Source organism: Osmia bicornis, chromosome 13, assembly GCF_907164935.1.
Source record: "Osmia bicornis bicornis chromosome 13, iOsmBic2.1, whole genome shotgun sequence".
Taxonomy (NCBI): Eukaryota; Metazoa; Arthropoda; class Insecta; order Hymenoptera; family Megachilidae; genus Osmia; species Osmia bicornis.
The window spans coordinates 8,314,595-8,330,558 of NC_060228.1; the positions used below are offsets into that span (position 1 = coordinate 8,314,595).

The 15,964-nt window shown below is 32.8% G+C and overlaps 4 protein-coding genes across 7 annotated transcripts; 2 read left to right on the forward strand and 2 right to left on the reverse strand.

Moving 5' to 3' along the window:
• Positions 1-590: 590 nt before the first annotated feature.
• On the reverse strand, positions 591-2,972 carry LOC114879791 (beta-1,4-N-acetylgalactosaminyltransferase bre-4-like). The gene is made up of 2 exons (XM_029195074.2): positions 1,953-2,972; positions 591-1,876 (listed from the first exon to the last, which is right to left on the reverse strand). Exons 1-2 carry the CDS (start codon positions 2,748-2,750, stop codon positions 1,682-1,684), a joined length of 993 nt encoding a protein of 330 aa, XP_029050907.1. The 5' UTR covers positions 2,751-2,972; the 3' UTR covers positions 591-1,681.
• A 158-nt stretch (positions 2,973-3,130) lies between these two features.
• LOC114879787 (potential E3 ubiquitin-protein ligase ariadne-2) lies at positions 3,131-6,735 on the forward strand. 4 transcript variants are annotated; one of them, XM_046288443.1, is made up of 9 exons: positions 3,131-3,265; positions 3,779-4,301; positions 4,392-4,623; positions 4,696-4,813; positions 4,883-5,107; positions 5,183-5,395; positions 5,478-5,627; positions 5,686-5,729; positions 5,878-6,735. In XM_046288443.1, exons 2-8 carry the CDS (start codon positions 3,779-3,781, stop codon positions 5,716-5,718), a joined length of 1,494 nt encoding a protein of 497 aa, XP_046144399.1. In that variant the 5' UTR covers positions 3,131-3,265; the 3' UTR covers positions 5,719-5,729; positions 5,878-6,735. The 4 variants fall into 4 exon arrangements, with proteins under 4 accessions (XP_046144399.1, XP_029050886.1, XP_029050890.1 ...); XM_029195053.2 differs by having other exon boundaries at positions 5,686-6,735; XM_029195057.2 differs by lacking the exon at positions 3,131-3,265 and adding an exon at positions 3,272-3,400 and having other exon boundaries at positions 4,146-4,301; positions 5,686-6,735.
• A 95-nt stretch (positions 6,736-6,830) lies between these two features.
• LOC114879784 (synaptojanin-1) lies at positions 6,831-12,003 on the forward strand. The gene is made up of 7 exons (XM_029195047.2): positions 6,831-7,447; positions 7,628-7,985; positions 8,063-8,227; positions 8,409-9,463; positions 9,540-10,111; positions 10,173-10,347; positions 10,432-12,003. Exons 1-7 carry the CDS (start codon positions 7,324-7,326, stop codon positions 11,421-11,423), a joined length of 3,441 nt encoding a protein of 1,146 aa, XP_029050880.1. The 5' UTR covers positions 6,831-7,323; the 3' UTR covers positions 11,424-12,003.
• A 236-nt stretch (positions 12,004-12,239) lies between these two features.
• On the reverse strand, positions 12,240-15,780 carry LOC114879790 (guanine nucleotide-binding protein G(i) subunit alpha). The gene is made up of 4 exons (XM_029195073.2): positions 15,101-15,780; positions 14,424-14,608; positions 14,044-14,330; positions 12,240-13,970 (listed from the first exon to the last, which is right to left on the reverse strand). Exons 1-4 carry the CDS (start codon positions 15,219-15,221, stop codon positions 13,493-13,495), a joined length of 1,071 nt encoding a protein of 356 aa, XP_029050906.1. The 5' UTR covers positions 15,222-15,780; the 3' UTR covers positions 12,240-13,492.
• Between the last annotated feature and the right edge of the window lie 184 nt (positions 15,781-15,964).

A 15,964-nucleotide genomic window follows, 5' to 3' on the forward strand; every position in this document is an offset into this window, starting at 1 on the left:
TGCTTGCAGTATACTTGTGTTCGTCTTTGGAAAATCAAAACTTCTATATATTATTTTGTATTTTTTCTTTTTTAATAGTAGAAATGGTAAAAAAAAATCAAACATGATATGTTTTTTATATAAGAATTTGACTGTCCAAATATAATTTTCCTTTTCAAAGTAAAATTACCCGTTTACAAGGTATCTATTGTAGATTGGTTGTACAGTACCGAGTATGGTAGGCTTTCCCAGGGAGAATGATAATATGGGGGAGATTTAAATTGAAATTTATTATTTCTTAATTATATACTAAATTTTCTGTTATTCCTAAATCACTTTTAACATTAATATCATTAAAATTAAGATTTTAAGAAATCCTGCTTCCTCTGTATCACCATTTTCCCTGGGAAAACCTACTTTGTTCATTTTAAAATTTTCACAGATAAATCTACGACATATATTTAACTTAAAACCTTAGAATAGATTTATATACTAGTCTTTTTGGATGATTTACAGTTTCTTTTCTTTTTATTTCATTTTTGAAGGATTCCTGGTATAATTCTATATCGGGACACTTGTACTTACACGATTTGTTAAAATATTTTCGATGATTCGATATTTGAACTTCAGATTTATTTTACTCCAAACGAACTTTTTTCGAATTATTCATCATTACAATATATATAAATAAGATTTTGATGGCTAAATCTTTTTCATATCTCAGTACACATACATTTATCACTATTAAAACTATTTGACTCAATGGAAACAGTAAATCAAAAAATTATCTGGAACATACTAAATACATTTGTTCAATATATAAACTTATTGAAAATCAATAATTTAGTATTACTGAATGGTTTTACTGTCTTCACTGTTTAAAGCAATACATAATATTCTAATTATAACAATACATTTGTTCATTTCAGTCGATATAAATGCAATTACTGAAATGTATAATTGAGCACTAAATAATAAACTTAGGAATAGATTAAAAGAAGATTGACATAGTTATATTAATACTTTGATTTCTTCACATATTACTAGAGGAACAAACTACAATCTTCTATTTGTATAAAGAAGTTTTGTACTATTAAATCCGCACTTGCTTAAGAAACAAGCTTTCCTAGAATATTGCATTAATTCAGACATAAAGATAATTAGGAAATGTATTTATAATTATTTAATTGTTACTCCTGATAGATTGTGTAATAATCAATGAACAAATTATGAGTAAATATTTTGTTCTCATAATAAATATTGATACATAAGTAGCAAGCTATTTTTATTAATAGTACATGTCTCCAATTGCAGTAATCTATCATTATTTTGTAAGTATATCATGGTAATATCTTTGGTACAGTATCGTGTACCGTTTGATAGGAAATGCTGAATAATTTATATTTCGTGTTTCACACCAATTTGAATGAATTAAAATCTATGTCTCACTATAAAAATGGTATCGTATATGTATAAAAAGTTTGACAGCAATATTTTTTTGTTCTACTAGTACACTTATGCATAGTGGATAAAAGTTCCTAATTATATTATACCTAAATTGTTACAAAATTGAGTTTTTATGAAATTTCATTTCAATGCTCTGTAGAAATTAAAACTTCGTTATAATTACATTGCAATTAATACCTATAAACAGCCATGTTTGTTGGTAAACAATAAGGAACAAAAAAATATATATATACGACTAAACATCTGCTAAAATCCAAGAATATAGTGGCCTCAACTGATGATTTAAAACCCTATATTCTAAGTTACTAATTCCATCTGTATCATACCTTCTAGCACTGCTCTCTAAATTCTCAAATCTAGCACTGCTTGGTGGTTCCTTCTTGTGTGTTAACATGTAGTACTGAGCAATATCAGGTCCAAAACGTGTGACCTAAAATTTAATATATAACGTGTTATTATAATTTATAATATATCTGTAATTTATTTACCATTGTTTCTTTACACACCTGAAAACCTCTTGATTGTAAACGGCTATAAAAATCATCATCTTCTCCACCCCACCCATAAAAAACATTTGAGAAACCATTAACTCTTTCAAACTGTTTACGTGTCAATGCAATTGCACCTCCAAATAAACCAGTATAAGGTAAATTATAGCGAAATGTATTCACACTTGAACTCATATGCCTAGGCATTTTTGTACAAGCATATATATTGTCAGGATTTTGAGGTATTAAGTCTATATCTTGAAAGATAAAACAATGAAAGTCGTTCACTTTTGTTGCCTCCGCGTATCCAACATTGAACAGTTTCGCACGATTGAATTCACGCATCGGACTTTGTTCGATTACAAATATTCTATAATCAAGGTTTTGAGCTTGTAAGAAAGGATGAATGTAATTCATAAAAATGGCAAGCTGTGTTTGACGATTTCTATACGGTAAAATAATCGCTACATTAAAGAGAGGATGACAGTTGAGAGGTTTCCATTGTCCTCCAGGTAGTATGCCTAAGCGTCGTGCCATTGCCACTGGGTCTTCCCGTGGTTGTTCTTCAGGATATAGTAATGGAGAAGACTTTCTGGGATTAATTGTAATCGAGCAAGAATTGTCCCTTGCCGGGTAAGACCTTTCCATTTCATCGTAAATATCTTCTGCTTTTATAAAAGTATAATGCGAAGCAAATCTAGCTGGGTGTAAACAGTAACCCAGAATCAAAATTGTAGTAACAGTATAAGACAATCCTCGTGCGTAATCATAAAAGAAGGCAACAAACATTTTCAAAATATTGCCGATGCTTCTCATTCTAACCTCTGTTCCAACTGTCAATCAGTATTTCATTAAGATAAACGAATTACATTTGTCTTTGAAAATATTCCATTTATTAATGTTGTAAATGACTTTATTGCAGTTCAAGATATCATTTTTAATTTATAATTATACATTACAAGTACATTGATGCAAGCGTCGAGGCTGAACTCCGAATTCCGCATCGGTAAAACAGGCCATGTTTGATCGCCACCTGAATTATTGCATCCAACTAACAGACACATGTATATATGCTATATCACCGACGAGATACAGTATGACGACGTAATTTGTGTTCTCGTTTCTAGAGATTTTTCTAGGGACTGTCGGTAAAGTTTTCAACGCTAGCATCACCTTAAGGCGCATACATATACAACGTAATTCATGCGCCCGTGCGACCAAGTGTGAATGCTAGTGTAAACGGTTGTGTTAGATCCTGTTAATAATTTTTCCAATTACACTAAAAAAATAGAAACATCAATGTATCTTTCTTGATAAATAAAAACGTAAAGGTGGGTTGTTGTTACTACGTAAATAACGCTGCATTATGACACTGTATTATGAAATAGTGTTCAACATTTCAAGGAAATGTTTACCAAATGTCATAGAAAGACAATTTTGGTACAAAATAATTAAATGCAATGAATGTATGGTTATTTTTTGTATATTTTTAAGCAGCTTCTTATTTTGTATAAACAGATACTTATAAGTTAATTAACTTATATCAATTGAAAGGGTGCTTAAAATTTCTTGCCTCTATATGGTTATTGAAAGTTTTATTTGAAACATTTATTTTTTACTATGACTATTATTAAGTTCATAAATTTAGTTTTATTGTATTTTCATTATTGTTAATTCCGAATATATTCATATCCTGTTACTTATAAATCAATAATGATGACTAAGAGGTTATGAAACAGTAATGTCTCTGATATGCATATATGCAATCAATGTATCAAGTGAAACTTTGCAAAACATGTATTTCAAACTATTTTTGTGTTATGACATTAACATCTTTGTAATAGATGTCAGGTGAAGAATATGACACTGAAATGGATTACTCTGACTCAGACTGCGGAGATCCAGGCTATGAAGATTATTATAATGTTCAACCATGGGATGGTGAAGGTGATAATGATATAGAGTCTGATCAAAGCAGGAGAGATCCAGAATATGCTGTATATGATTGTTTAAGAATTGAAGAAGTGGAGAGACTTTTAAATGAAGATGTAGAAGTGTTAAGTAATAGTCTTCACATAACACCATCCTTAGCCAAAGTTTTATTACACGCGCACAATTGGGCATTACAAGATATTGTCACCAAGTACCGTACCAATGCTTCCAGTTTGTTAATTAATTCAAAAATAAAACCATTATCTCTATTGGATTCAGTGCCCGGGGTGAAAAGTCAAAGAGGTGGATTGTGTTCAGTTTGTGTTACAATTTATTCTGTTGATAAATTTGCTACATTAACATGTGGACATTCTTTCTGCAAAGACTGTTGGTGTATGCATTTTGAAGTACAAATAACTCAAGGTATTTCTACAGGTATGCCTATTGATACATCTGGAAGTATAAATGCAATTAGTATTTTTCTAACATTAATAAAATGTTTTAATTCAAAATTATCTAATTTAGGAATAAGCTGTATGGCACAGGATTGTAATGTCCTTGCTCCTGAAGACTTTGTTTTATCTTTACTTACTAAGCCTAACATGAGGGAAAGGTATCAACAATTTGCTTTTTGTGATTATGTGAAATCTCATCCACAATTAAGATTCTGTCCAGGCCCCAATTGCCAAATGGTTATGCACTCAAAGGAACAACGAGCAAAAAGAGTGATGTGTTCATCGTGTAAAAGTATATTTTGGTATGCATTCATAATTTGATCATACTTATAAAATTTTCGTACTACTTTAATTAAAAATTATAACACTTTCAGTTTTCGATGTGGTACCGATTACCACGCACCTACTGATTGTAATACCATTAAGAAGTGGCTGATAAAATGTGCAGATGATTCAGAAACAGCTAATTACATTAGTGCTCATACCAAAGATGTTAGTTTCACTGAAATCTTACTTCTTTCCGTGTTAATATGTGGATAATAAACAAATTTTAATTTACAGTGCCCGAAATGTCATATTTGCATAGAAAAAAATGGTGGTTGCAATCACATGCAATGTTATAATTGTAAGTATGATTTTTGTTGGATATGCCTCGGAGATTGGAGAACACACGGAAGTGAATATTACGAATGTTCACGTTATAAGGAAAATCCTAACATCGCTCATGAGAGTGTTTTAGCACAAGCGCGAGAAGCTCTTAAAAAATATCTTCATTATTATGAAAGGGTAAAGTTATTCCATTTAAGACTTAATTTACTTATACGCATGTAATCTCAATATGTTATAATTAACTTCTTCCAGTGGGAAAATCATAGTAAATCGTTAAAATTGGAAGAGCAAACTCTCGAAGCGATAAAGATGCGGATAAATAAAAAAGTGATGAATTCTAGTGGAACCTGGATTGATTGGCAACATTTATTTGCAGCAGCGTCGCTTTTAGCACGCTGTCGTTATACTTTACAATACACGTATCCTTACGCTTACTATATGGAACCTGGACCGCGTAAAGAATTGGTAACGTATCATTTAAAAACTCTGTCATCTTTGTTCATTCTTGTTTCACAATACAAACATGTAATGTATTTGTATTTTGAAGTTTGAATATCAACAAGCTCAACTGGAAGCTGAAATAGAAAATCTTTCTTGGAAAATTGAACATGCAGAAACAACAGATCGTGGAGACCTGGAGAACCAAATGGACATCGCTGAAAAGCGTCGCGTTACATTGCTAAAGGACTTCCTTGAGGTATAAGAACCAAATAAACAAAAATTCTATCATTCAGTCGTTGAAATCTTTTTTACAGTCAGGCCAAACTTACGAAGCAGCTATAGCTTAGATTCCCAAGAGGTAATATTTTCTACATGGTACATACACGTTAATTATTTTCCGTTAAGGAAAGTTCGAAACAGTGTAGAATACTTTCGGTTGACATTGTTTTAGAGAAGTAGAAAGATGAAATTTATAAGATTATATGTTTAGTTATGATTAATTTTAGGTTACTGAAATAATTTCAGGCGTATCTCCTGAATTAAATTATTTTTAAATGGTACATTTTATCGAGTAACAATTCTTGTTTATTTCCACTAAAAGAAGTCAAATTTAGAGAGATGGAAAAATAAAACCGCTATATTCCCGATGCTTTAAATGAGCTTCAATCGGTTGAACTGTTTATGTAATTGTACATAAACGAAGAATTATGTAGGCACATTAATAGGAGAAAGAATATCAGTAAGAAAAAAAGAATAGGAAAGTATTAATTGTATTGACTGATTGTTAAAATTTGAAATAGAATGTATATTAATTTCTTAGTCTAAGAATATTTCCATGAATATTATATAATTACAATGCTTTCTCCAAAATTTATGTTTAAGAACTATTTTTATTGATGCTTATCGCAAAATCCAGAGATAATACAGTAAGAAATAACTTATCAAATGACTTTAAATGTAACATTTGTTTAATCTCTTTCCAATTATTGTTACTATGAAGAAAAATATTTTAGTATCAATGATCGACTAAATAAAAAGAAATCAGGTAGCCTAACGAATAATTGAGTGTCGATAAATGGCACCTTCCGCCGTGTAAATATTGTAGTAATGTAAAAGAATGTGACATTTTCTATAATTAGGTATAAGGTGCATGCAACGATCAAAGACATTCACAGAAATCTAGCCATAACTGAACTTAAATTTTTTTCAACTATTTATACACGATACATTAGACTATATAGATAATTTTCTGCGAAATAATGATTGTTTAAATCATGTTTAAAGATAACGATCATTATATAAAAGAAATGTAACAACTACTATGTCACTGACTGAGAGAAATAAATTTTATTGCATCGATGATATATTTTCGAAAATGTCATGTGCAAAAAACATACAATGTATAATTACTAAATGTACCAAATTTAAAAAATTTAGCTTGCAGTTATCATCGTGTATTTTATAAAAAAGTTTAGAGAATTTCTGTTTACCTTGTAAGTCCATTTTCCCTAGGAAAAATCACTTTACATTTAGGATGTAAAAGTAAATTTGACCAAACTACTGTCATTTTAACGCAATATTGTAATATGTCATTTTTAACGCATACTTGTAGCGCAAGATTGCACATGCAATTTTTTTAAATTTCAAAATGGCGCGTTCGATTGATTGGTACGGTTAGAGAAGCAGACTGTAGGCTTATAGTGCAATTACGATGTATGTATATACATATATACATGAAAATATAGAAGTATCGATGGATGAGCGAGGAAAGCGCTACTCCCCTCCGGAAACTAATAGGGAAAAGTAGATCGTCTGACGAGCGAAGTTCAGTCAGCACGGAGAAAACATTCGGCAAGTAGAGTAATTGTGCTGCCCCGTATGACAGACGGGGCTGTCATATTTTATCAAAGCATATCTTTATCCGCGAAACCTTCAAAGACATTAGCGCAACAATGGCGATGGGCAAAGGGTTTCGCGTTTACGAAAAGTTGAAACCATCTCGTCATTCTTTAATACTAGAACAGCGAAATCGAAAGGAGACTGTTCTCTTTGAGTCACAAGCTGTCGCTGTTCTTTGTGAGTATTTTATCATTATTAATAATAATGTATTGTTACATTTTCTTGATCCTTAATCTTCATCTTTTTCTTCCTCTAAAAAGTACGAACCGGTATTTACAATACTAAATGAGCCTTTTAGTTCTGTTTGACAATTTCTTTTTAATATTGTTATATATAATTATAAATATTTCTTTTCAGCTGCTGAAGAAACTGACAGCTTAAAAGGGAAATATACAAAATTGTTAGATGCATATGGGTGCTTAGGTGTTTTGCAGTTAAATGCAGGAGAAAATACCCTTCTGTATCTTGTTCTTGTCACTGGATGTTTCTCAGTTGGTAAAGTAGGAGAATCAGAAATATTTAGGATTACTCAAACGCATTTTGTACCGCTTCATTATGCGCAAGGCCACGAGGATCGTGTATCTGAAGTTAGGAAAGTTCTTAATTCTGGTACATTTTATTTCTCTTGGTCTGCTGGATCTCAAGAGTCTCTTGATATTACCCTTAGTGCACAGAGGCGATGTAAATCCACAACAACTGATAACAGATTTTTCTGGTTAGTTCCACATATGCAGTATGTAATCTTTAGGGCAGGACACAAATGTTATAATTATTTTATTATGTAACAAATAGGAATCGAATGTTACACATACATTTATTGAGATTTGGAGTTGATACATCTCATTGGTTACTTAAAGCAATGTGTGGTAGTGTGGAAATTCGAACTGTATATGTTGGTCATAGACAGGCTCGAGCTGTTCTTATATCCAGGCTAAGTTGTGAACGTGCAGGCACCAGGTATTTACTGTTTATTTAAAAAAAAAGCAAACATTACTCATATTTTTTTACAATGTTGAACTTACTTATTATTCTTATCAAATTTTATCATTCATGGTAATACAATACTACATGATAACTTCAAATTAATCATTTGGAACACATACCAGCATTTCACATGAACATTTTATTCTTTGTCTAGGTTTAATGTCAGAGGGACTAATGATGATGGTCATGTAGCAAATTTTGTAGAAACAGAACAAGTAATATATTTAGATAATGAAGTAACTTCTTATGTACAAACTAGAGGATCAGTTCCTTTATTCTGGGAACAACCTGGTATCCAAGTTGGTTCTCATAAAGTTAAAATTTCTCGTGGTTTTGAAGCTTCTGCACCAGCATTTGACAGACATTTAAAGATGATCAAAGAGAGATACGGGCAGCAAGTAATTGTCAATCTCCTTGGTTCTAGTCTGATTGGTAGTAAAGAAGGAGAAGCAATGCTAAGTCAATTATTTCAAACTCATCATAAAATGTCAGAGCATAATGATGTGCCTCACATTCCGTTTGACTATCATCAAGAATGTAGAGGTGGAAATATGAAAAATCTTTCGAAACTAAAGGCAAAAGTAGAAATGTATTTAGAATCTTTTTCATTATTTTATGCTGTTGGTAATGCCGTCATTCACGAACAAAATGGAACTATTAGAACAAATTGTCTTGATTGTTTAGACAGAACTAATTGCGTACAAACGTTCTTTGCTTTGGAAATACTTGGTAAGCAACTTGGATTATTGAAGTTGCTTGAGAAGCAACAGATGGTTTCAAGATTTGAGGAAGTATTTAGACAAATGTGGATCAATAATGGTAATGAAGTAAGCAAAATATATGCTGGTACTGGAGCAATTCAAGGAAGTTCGAAATTAATGGACGGTGCTAGATCTGCGGCTAGAACAATACAAAATAATTTATTAGACTCCAGTAAGCAAGAAGCTATTGATATTTTGCTATTGGGATCAACTTTGAACACAGAATTGGCCGATAGAGCTCGATTACTTTTGCCTTCTAATATGTTACATGCTCCGCCGAGTGTTTTGAGAGAAATGTGTAAAAGGTATAACGAATATGTAATTACAATGAATCTTAGAGTAAGCGTGGGTACTTACAACGTTAATGGAGGAAAGCATTTTCGAAGTGTCGGGTACAAAGACTTATCCCTTTCGGATTGGTTATTAGATGCTCCAAGAAAATCGTCATGTAAGTACAATTTAAGCATATCATTTTTTCAATATTAATAAAGTTATTCTTTATTAGTTGATGTCTTCTTTTACAGCCTTAGTATCAGTTGAATACGACAATGTTCCTGTAGATATATTTGCAATAGGATTTGAAGAAATCGTTGATTTAAACGCTAGTAATATAATGGCTGCTAGTACTGATAATGTAAAAGCGTGGGCAGAGCAATTACAGAAAGCACTTTCCCGAGATACTGAATATGTTTTAGTCACATATCAACAATTAGTCGGTGTTTGTCTTTATTTATTTATACGACCTATGCATGCACCTTACTTAAGGGATGTAGCCGTAGACTGTGTTAAAACTGGATTAGGTGGTGCAACAGGTAATAAAGGAGCTGCAGCTATTAGATGTGTATTATATTCAACGTCGTTTTGTTTCGTTTGTGCACACTTTGCTGCTGGCCAGTCTCAGGTTAACGAGCGTAATGCAGATTACGCTGAAATTACGCGAAAAATTACCTTCCCCATGGGAAGAACATTAAATACTCACGATTACGTATTTTGGTGTGGAGATTTTAATTACAGAGTTGATATGGATAAAGATGAAATGAAAGAGATGATTAAAAGAAATGAACTTGATCAAATACTACAGTACGATCAATTGAAGGTAAATATCCTAAGTGTATAAAATAAACATTATATGTAAATTGACATATTTTTTAATTCAGGTTCAACAAGAACAAGGGAATGTTTTTAAAAATTTTTTGGAAGGTTCTATTACTTTTCCTCCAACGTATAAATACGATGTCTTTTCGGATGATTATGATACGAGCGAAAAGTGTCGTCAACCTGCATGGACAGATAGAGTGCTATGGAAACGTAGAAAACAAGTACCTGATATCGGTTAGTTACACGGTTGTAAATAATCTTGATTTCTTTTCTTTTTTACTTACTCTTTTTAAATATATAAATGACTAATCGTTTTAGATTCACCTACAGATTGGAATCCAGGAAAATTAATTCATTATGGTAGAGCGGAACTGAAACAAAGCGATCACCGACCGGTTATCGCAATCATCGACGTAGATGTTCATTGCGTTGATCCTGAAAAACGAGAACAGGTATTCAAAGAGGTAATTCAAGACTTAGGTCCACCGGATGGTACCATAGTAGTAAAAGCAATGGAAGAATCAGATGACATGGACGACATCTTGCATGCTCTGCTGGAAGATTTCTCTCATATCGGTGAAGCGATCCTCGTCAGATTTGTCGGTGAAACTATTTGGATAACTTTTAGAGATGGCCAGTGTGCTTTATCAGCAGCGAAGAAAGGCATGACTCAAGTGTGCGGTCAAACTTTGAAATTATCCTTAAAATCACCAAACTGGGTGCAGCTAATTGAAAAAGAAATAGAACTTTGTAGCAACACCACTATTGCACAGTTTACTTCGGATTCTCCGATAAGAAGTCCTGTGCAAAGATTAGAACAGTTAGACATAACGGAACGACCATCTCCTAGTAGAGGAAGTCCAAACGGCGTAACTCCACCACCTCGACCTGCACCTCCAGGTCGACCATCTCAACCACCTAGAAGTCCGTTGCAAGATCGAAAACAAGGACCACGCGCTGGTGTATTCAGTGTATTGCCTAATCAGTTTTCAGCGCCGTTACCCAGAGAAACAATGGAATCCGAACAAAGTGAAAGGCTATCTCCAGAATCTGCAATCTACGAAGAGATATTGGATGGATCTCCTAGTTACCCCATACCAAACCGTCCCCCTCCACCTTTACCTCGTACAGATCCTTCGCAAGAATCGTCTAGTAGACCACCCAATACCGTACCTCCGCCATTACCGCAAAGACAAGCTCCTCCTCCACCTCAACATCCTCCACCTAGTTTACCTGCACCGAATGCTCCACCACCTATTCCAGCAAGAACATCAGGCGGACCACCTATTCCAGCTAGAAATCCACATTAGATTGTGGCGTATGTCATTCCATTTGTGAGTGAAATCACTAGACGTTACTGTGTAGCTAATTATTTATAAATATCAATAGAAATTAAATGTAAAATACATAGATTGCTTCCACACAACGTTGAACAACTGTGTAGCTTATCATAAACTTTAAATCTATTTCTGTGATTAGTCAAAACTTCGTTCTCATGCACTATAAGAATGTATGCTTACTGTCATGCACTTTCCTACATCGTATATAATCAAGTTTGCTAAATACCTCAAAGATTTCATTATACGGATGTAATAGAAAATAAGCAGAGTTACAAACCTGATATATAGTGTAAAGGGTTCTTGATAATTGTTGAAATGAATGGAATAATTATGTTAATGAAATCTATGCTGTTGAAAATATCGTATGAAGAGTTCTTGAAATATGTATAATGTCTACACCTAGAAAAGTTATTGTTATAATTCCATATTTCAAACGTATGAACCACAAACTACTTTCACGGCAGATCAGTTTATTTTCAACATTAAAATTGTTTATTGGCCCTGTGTAGTTCTTGTTATATTTAAACAAAAATATATATGGTTGACATGATTTTTGAGAGTTGAAAGAAAATGATTTAAATTTGCTATTATAACACTAAGAAAAATGTTAGTCTCAAAATCAGTATTCTTACAAAATGTTTTCCATATAAGTATATATATTCCTTTTAAGTTAACGATAAGGTGACAAATGATAACAAATGTAAGTTACTCTTATAATAGTATAAATAAATTAATCAGTAAACTTCCAATTTAAAACACTCTCAGATAGAATAAAACATTACGATATATATTTTGTAGCTTCATGTATTGTATTATTGTACATATACATATAACATAAAACATCAATGCAAGATACAAGTAAAATGAGATTCTATGTTTACACAACGAAAAAAACATTTTTAATTATTTTTCACAATTCGATATAAGTACTTGATATGTGAGCGCTTTTTACTTCTAAAAATGTTTCTCTTCTAAAGATACAATTTTACGAAACAAAAAAATTCGGTTTCAATACATACAAAGTCTTATATTTTAAAACCTAAACATGAATTCAGGAATTTTTGTAATTGAATCGTGTATTTAATTTAAAAAGAATGTAAATAGAAATGGCTTTAGTAAAAAAAAAGTTTTCCCAGTATTCTCTAAGTGAACCAAACGTACTTTATTTTAATTTATTAAAATATTGCTTTATATTTCACAACACGAAGCACAGAATTTTAAAAAAATATTTAATCTTATAAAATTTCTTTTTATTTATTTATTTTAGTATTATAATGAAATTGATTTCTCAATTTGTAAGTAATTCTAATATTGTCATTTGTTTTGCAGGTAGAGCAATAACAGCTCTTTAAACATTATTTAATAATACGTGTAAAAATGTTGTGCAAAAATTTGTATCAAATCTAATTTGTATAAATATCTGTTGTAAACACAGAGAGCTGTGTCTGTCATTGGAATACGAACATTTACGAGGGAAAAAATTAGTGACTTCGAGCACAATTATGGAAATATACTTCCATTTAGCATAAACATAGTTCATTCCGTGAATAAATTATATACAAAAATATATCACTAAATTATTAGCTAATTAGTTTTTGATTAATATACTACAGTTAGCAGAAACCAGATTTTTTTTTCATTTGTAAATAGTATCTGCCTTTATTATCAAAAACGTGATATATAAATCTTAAGTTTTGTAATTTTGTAATGTTCCATTTGAATATCAGTTGCTGTATAAAACAGTATAAAATAAGTTAAAAATTAGTCGAAATGTTACGAAGTTTTCAGTAGAAAAAAAATACGAATTCTAGCAAATTATTCCATAATACTAAACCAAAAGATTGTAATGGTCAATAAAATGCCAAAGTGAAAACACTGAGTAAATGGAATACACGTTGATATACAGAATATATCTGTTTTAAAAAATGTTTGTTCAGTCTCATGTATATCCTTTGTGCATTTACATACAGGCTTATTAACCTTAGACGTCAATCTACTGTTCTTTTTTTTTTCTTCAATTCAATAGAGTATTGGAATGTTTAACTTAATAAACCACAATTGCTCAAGTTGTTTTTGATGATAACATCAGTTACAGCATCAAAAACAAATTGTATATTAGATGTGTCTGTGGCACATGTAAAATGTGTATAAATTTGTTTCTGATCTTTCCTTTTGTTCAAATTCTCGAATTTCATTTGAATGTAAGAAGCACATTCTTCGTACGTGTTGGCACCTTTATACTCTGGGAAACAAATAGTTAAGGGGCTCCTGGTGATCTTCTCTTCAAAAAGATCTTTTTTGTTTAGAAATAAAATAATTGACGTTTCAACGAACCATTTGCTATTGCAGATGGAATCAAATAGTTTCATTGATTCTATCATTCTGTTCATTTCTTCATCTTCTGCAAGAACTAAGTCATAGCCGCTTAGCGCAACACAAAATATAATGGCAGTAACACCTTCAAAACAGTGTATCCACTTTTTTCTCTCTGATCTTTGACCACCAACATCAAACATTCTGGTAGAATAGAAAAATTTTTTTAGTACGATACAATCATAAAATTATTAAATCTGCTTTAAAAATAACTTACTTAAAGTGTAGGCCCTTAAATGAAAAATGTGTTTCTACTATTCCTGTAGTTTTTACACGTGTTCTGAGAACATCTTGCTGGGTAGGAATGTAATTAGGTTGTGCTATGCGATCTAAAGCATTAAGGTAGTATGCTGCTGAGTCATTCAGCTGGTATTCTCTACTACGTGTGAAACAAAGCTGTACTCCTGCATCCTGCCATAATCGTTTCATTAATAACACCAGTTCCCCAGTTAACTCACCCTCTTCTGCTGCTGAAGCTAGGGTAAAGAATTGGCGTGCTATATCCTACAACATAATTAGGTCTTACTAATACTGATAAACCATTGTATATGATGTAACAGTATATCAAATAATTTACATTAAAATTCATATATTTACCGCTTTATTAGGGTCTGCAAAATCAATTCTAAGCTGTCCCATGGCTCTAATTATTGCCATAAGACTCTGTATCGTGTTACTGTACACTACAGGTTTATATTGTTCACATTCTTCTTTGCTATAGCCAGTTTCATGGATAATTTTCATTTGTTTTACTATAGTAGATTTTCCAGATTCTCCCGCTCCTTAAAATATGAACATTTTTTTTTTTAATTAATAAAAATAATAAGGCTATGTACAAATACAGGTGTGTAAGCGATTATTCAGTAAATTATCTAATGATTCATTCGAGACGATGATTCAAGTTTTCGGAAAATTGCCCGCGCTACACTTCCGCGATTGCGCGAATTCGATAATTGATTAGGACACACGGGAGAGGGGGAGATCGTTCAAAATAAAAATTGAACGACGAAAAAAAGAATGCTACCGAAGAAAAATAAAAAGATCGTAAAGAAAAAGAAAAACCCGTTTTATCGGTAGTTGAGCTCCCTTGGTGCAATGATCTACTTTTCCAAACGAACCAAGATAATAATCTCGAGGAGACATCATCTTCGAGGTAACGAGTATTTTACGAATGGTATTGCCACCAAAAAAAAAAACAAAAAACAGTGGAATAACAATGAAACGATTCTTTGAAGAGAAAGCATGTCAAGAAAAAGAAAACGAGAAGAAATTACCGAGCAGGAGGAGCTTGACCTCACTGGCGGCCCGCTCGCCATCGGCTCTGAGATCCTTGTCGATCTTCTTAGACCTCTCTGCGGCTTCTTTCTCACCGGTGGTGCTTACCGCACAGCCCATCCTCGCCGGTAGTCCTCTCTATTCACCGATGAAACAACGAACACCATGCACAGCGTCTGTATGGAAGTCTCTTCGAAACAGTCAGTTTATTCGCCGCGCTGTCGTGTATGACACTTGTTGCACGGACGTGTGGGAACCGCCCGCACGCGGTTGCGCTCGCATACACGCACCGATCTAATATACCACCCGCTCACACTGGCTTTCGTTGTTCCCCTGATTTACGTATTATCGTTCGATACGTGCATACACGTGATCTATTTCACAAGATCGCCTACTGCTTCTCATCAAAAACTATGACAATGGACCAAAACTGCACGAGCCCTTGATACCGGCACGACCACTTCACTTGCGACCTGTATACGCTCCTCCTAGGTGTGCAGGACCCATCCAGTGATTCGTGGAGATCTCTCGATCACGATTACGGGGCCAATCCATGCGAAGATTCTGGGTCCTTTTTGGCCAATAGAAATACGACGTCAACTGCATTCGTTTGGATTCCTTGCGCCATCTAATGTACGAAACATGCAGCCGAAGATCGGCTGGAAAATTTGATGATGATCTTATAGTTTGTTGCGATCGATGACCATCCACCGTTCCATTTCGGGGCCCACAGGCCCCGACTCGTATTGTAACTCTTTATGTAGATAAATATACTTATGCACCTACAATGGATATACTGAATAACAGCGGTTGGTAATGCATTTTTCTTTAAATAAATATTTACTTAGATATCCTTATCTTTC

Bases quoted from the DNA above. Each gene is read 5' to 3' on its own strand.
- LOC114879791 (XM_029195074.2), bottom strand. From the start codon at position 2,750: ATGAGAAGCATCGGCAATATTTTGAAAATGTTTGTTGCCTTCTTTTAT. The intron at 1,877-1,952 runs GTGTGTAAAGAA...ATTAAATTTTAG, and splicing joins TACAATCAAGAGGTTTTCAG to GTCACACGTTTTGGACCTGA.
- LOC114879787 (XM_029195053.2), top strand. From the start codon at position 3,779: ATGTCAGGTGAAGAATATGACACTGAAATGGATTACTCTGACTCAGAC. The intron at 4,624-4,695 runs GTATGCATTCAT...TAACACTTTCAG, and splicing joins TCGTGTAAAAGTATATTTTG to TTTTCGATGTGGTACCGATT. The intron at 5,628-5,685 runs GTATAAGAACCA...TCTTTTTTACAG, and splicing joins TGCTAAAGGACTTCCTTGAG to TCAGGCCAAACTTACGAAGC.
- LOC114879784 (XM_029195047.2), top strand. From the start codon at position 7,324: ATGGCGATGGGCAAAGGGTTTCGCGTTTACGAAAAGTTGAAACCATCT. The intron at 9,464-9,539 runs GTAAGTACAATT...CTTCTTTTACAG, and splicing joins TGCTCCAAGAAAATCGTCAT to CCTTAGTATCAGTTGAATAC. The intron at 10,348-10,431 runs GTTAGTTACACG...TAATCGTTTTAG, and splicing joins AAAACAAGTACCTGATATCG to ATTCACCTACAGATTGGAAT.
- LOC114879790 (XM_029195073.2), bottom strand. From the start codon at position 15,221: ATGGGCTGTGCGGTAAGCACCACCGGTGAGAAAGAAGCCGCAGAGAGG. The intron at 14,609-15,100 runs GTAATTTCTTCT...TCATATTTTAAG, and splicing joins GGTCAAGCTCCTCCTGCTCG to GAGCGGGAGAATCTGGAAAA. The intron at 13,971-14,043 runs GTAAGTTATTTT...CTATTCTACCAG, and splicing joins TTTAAGGGCCTACACTTTAA to AATGTTTGATGTTGGTGGTC.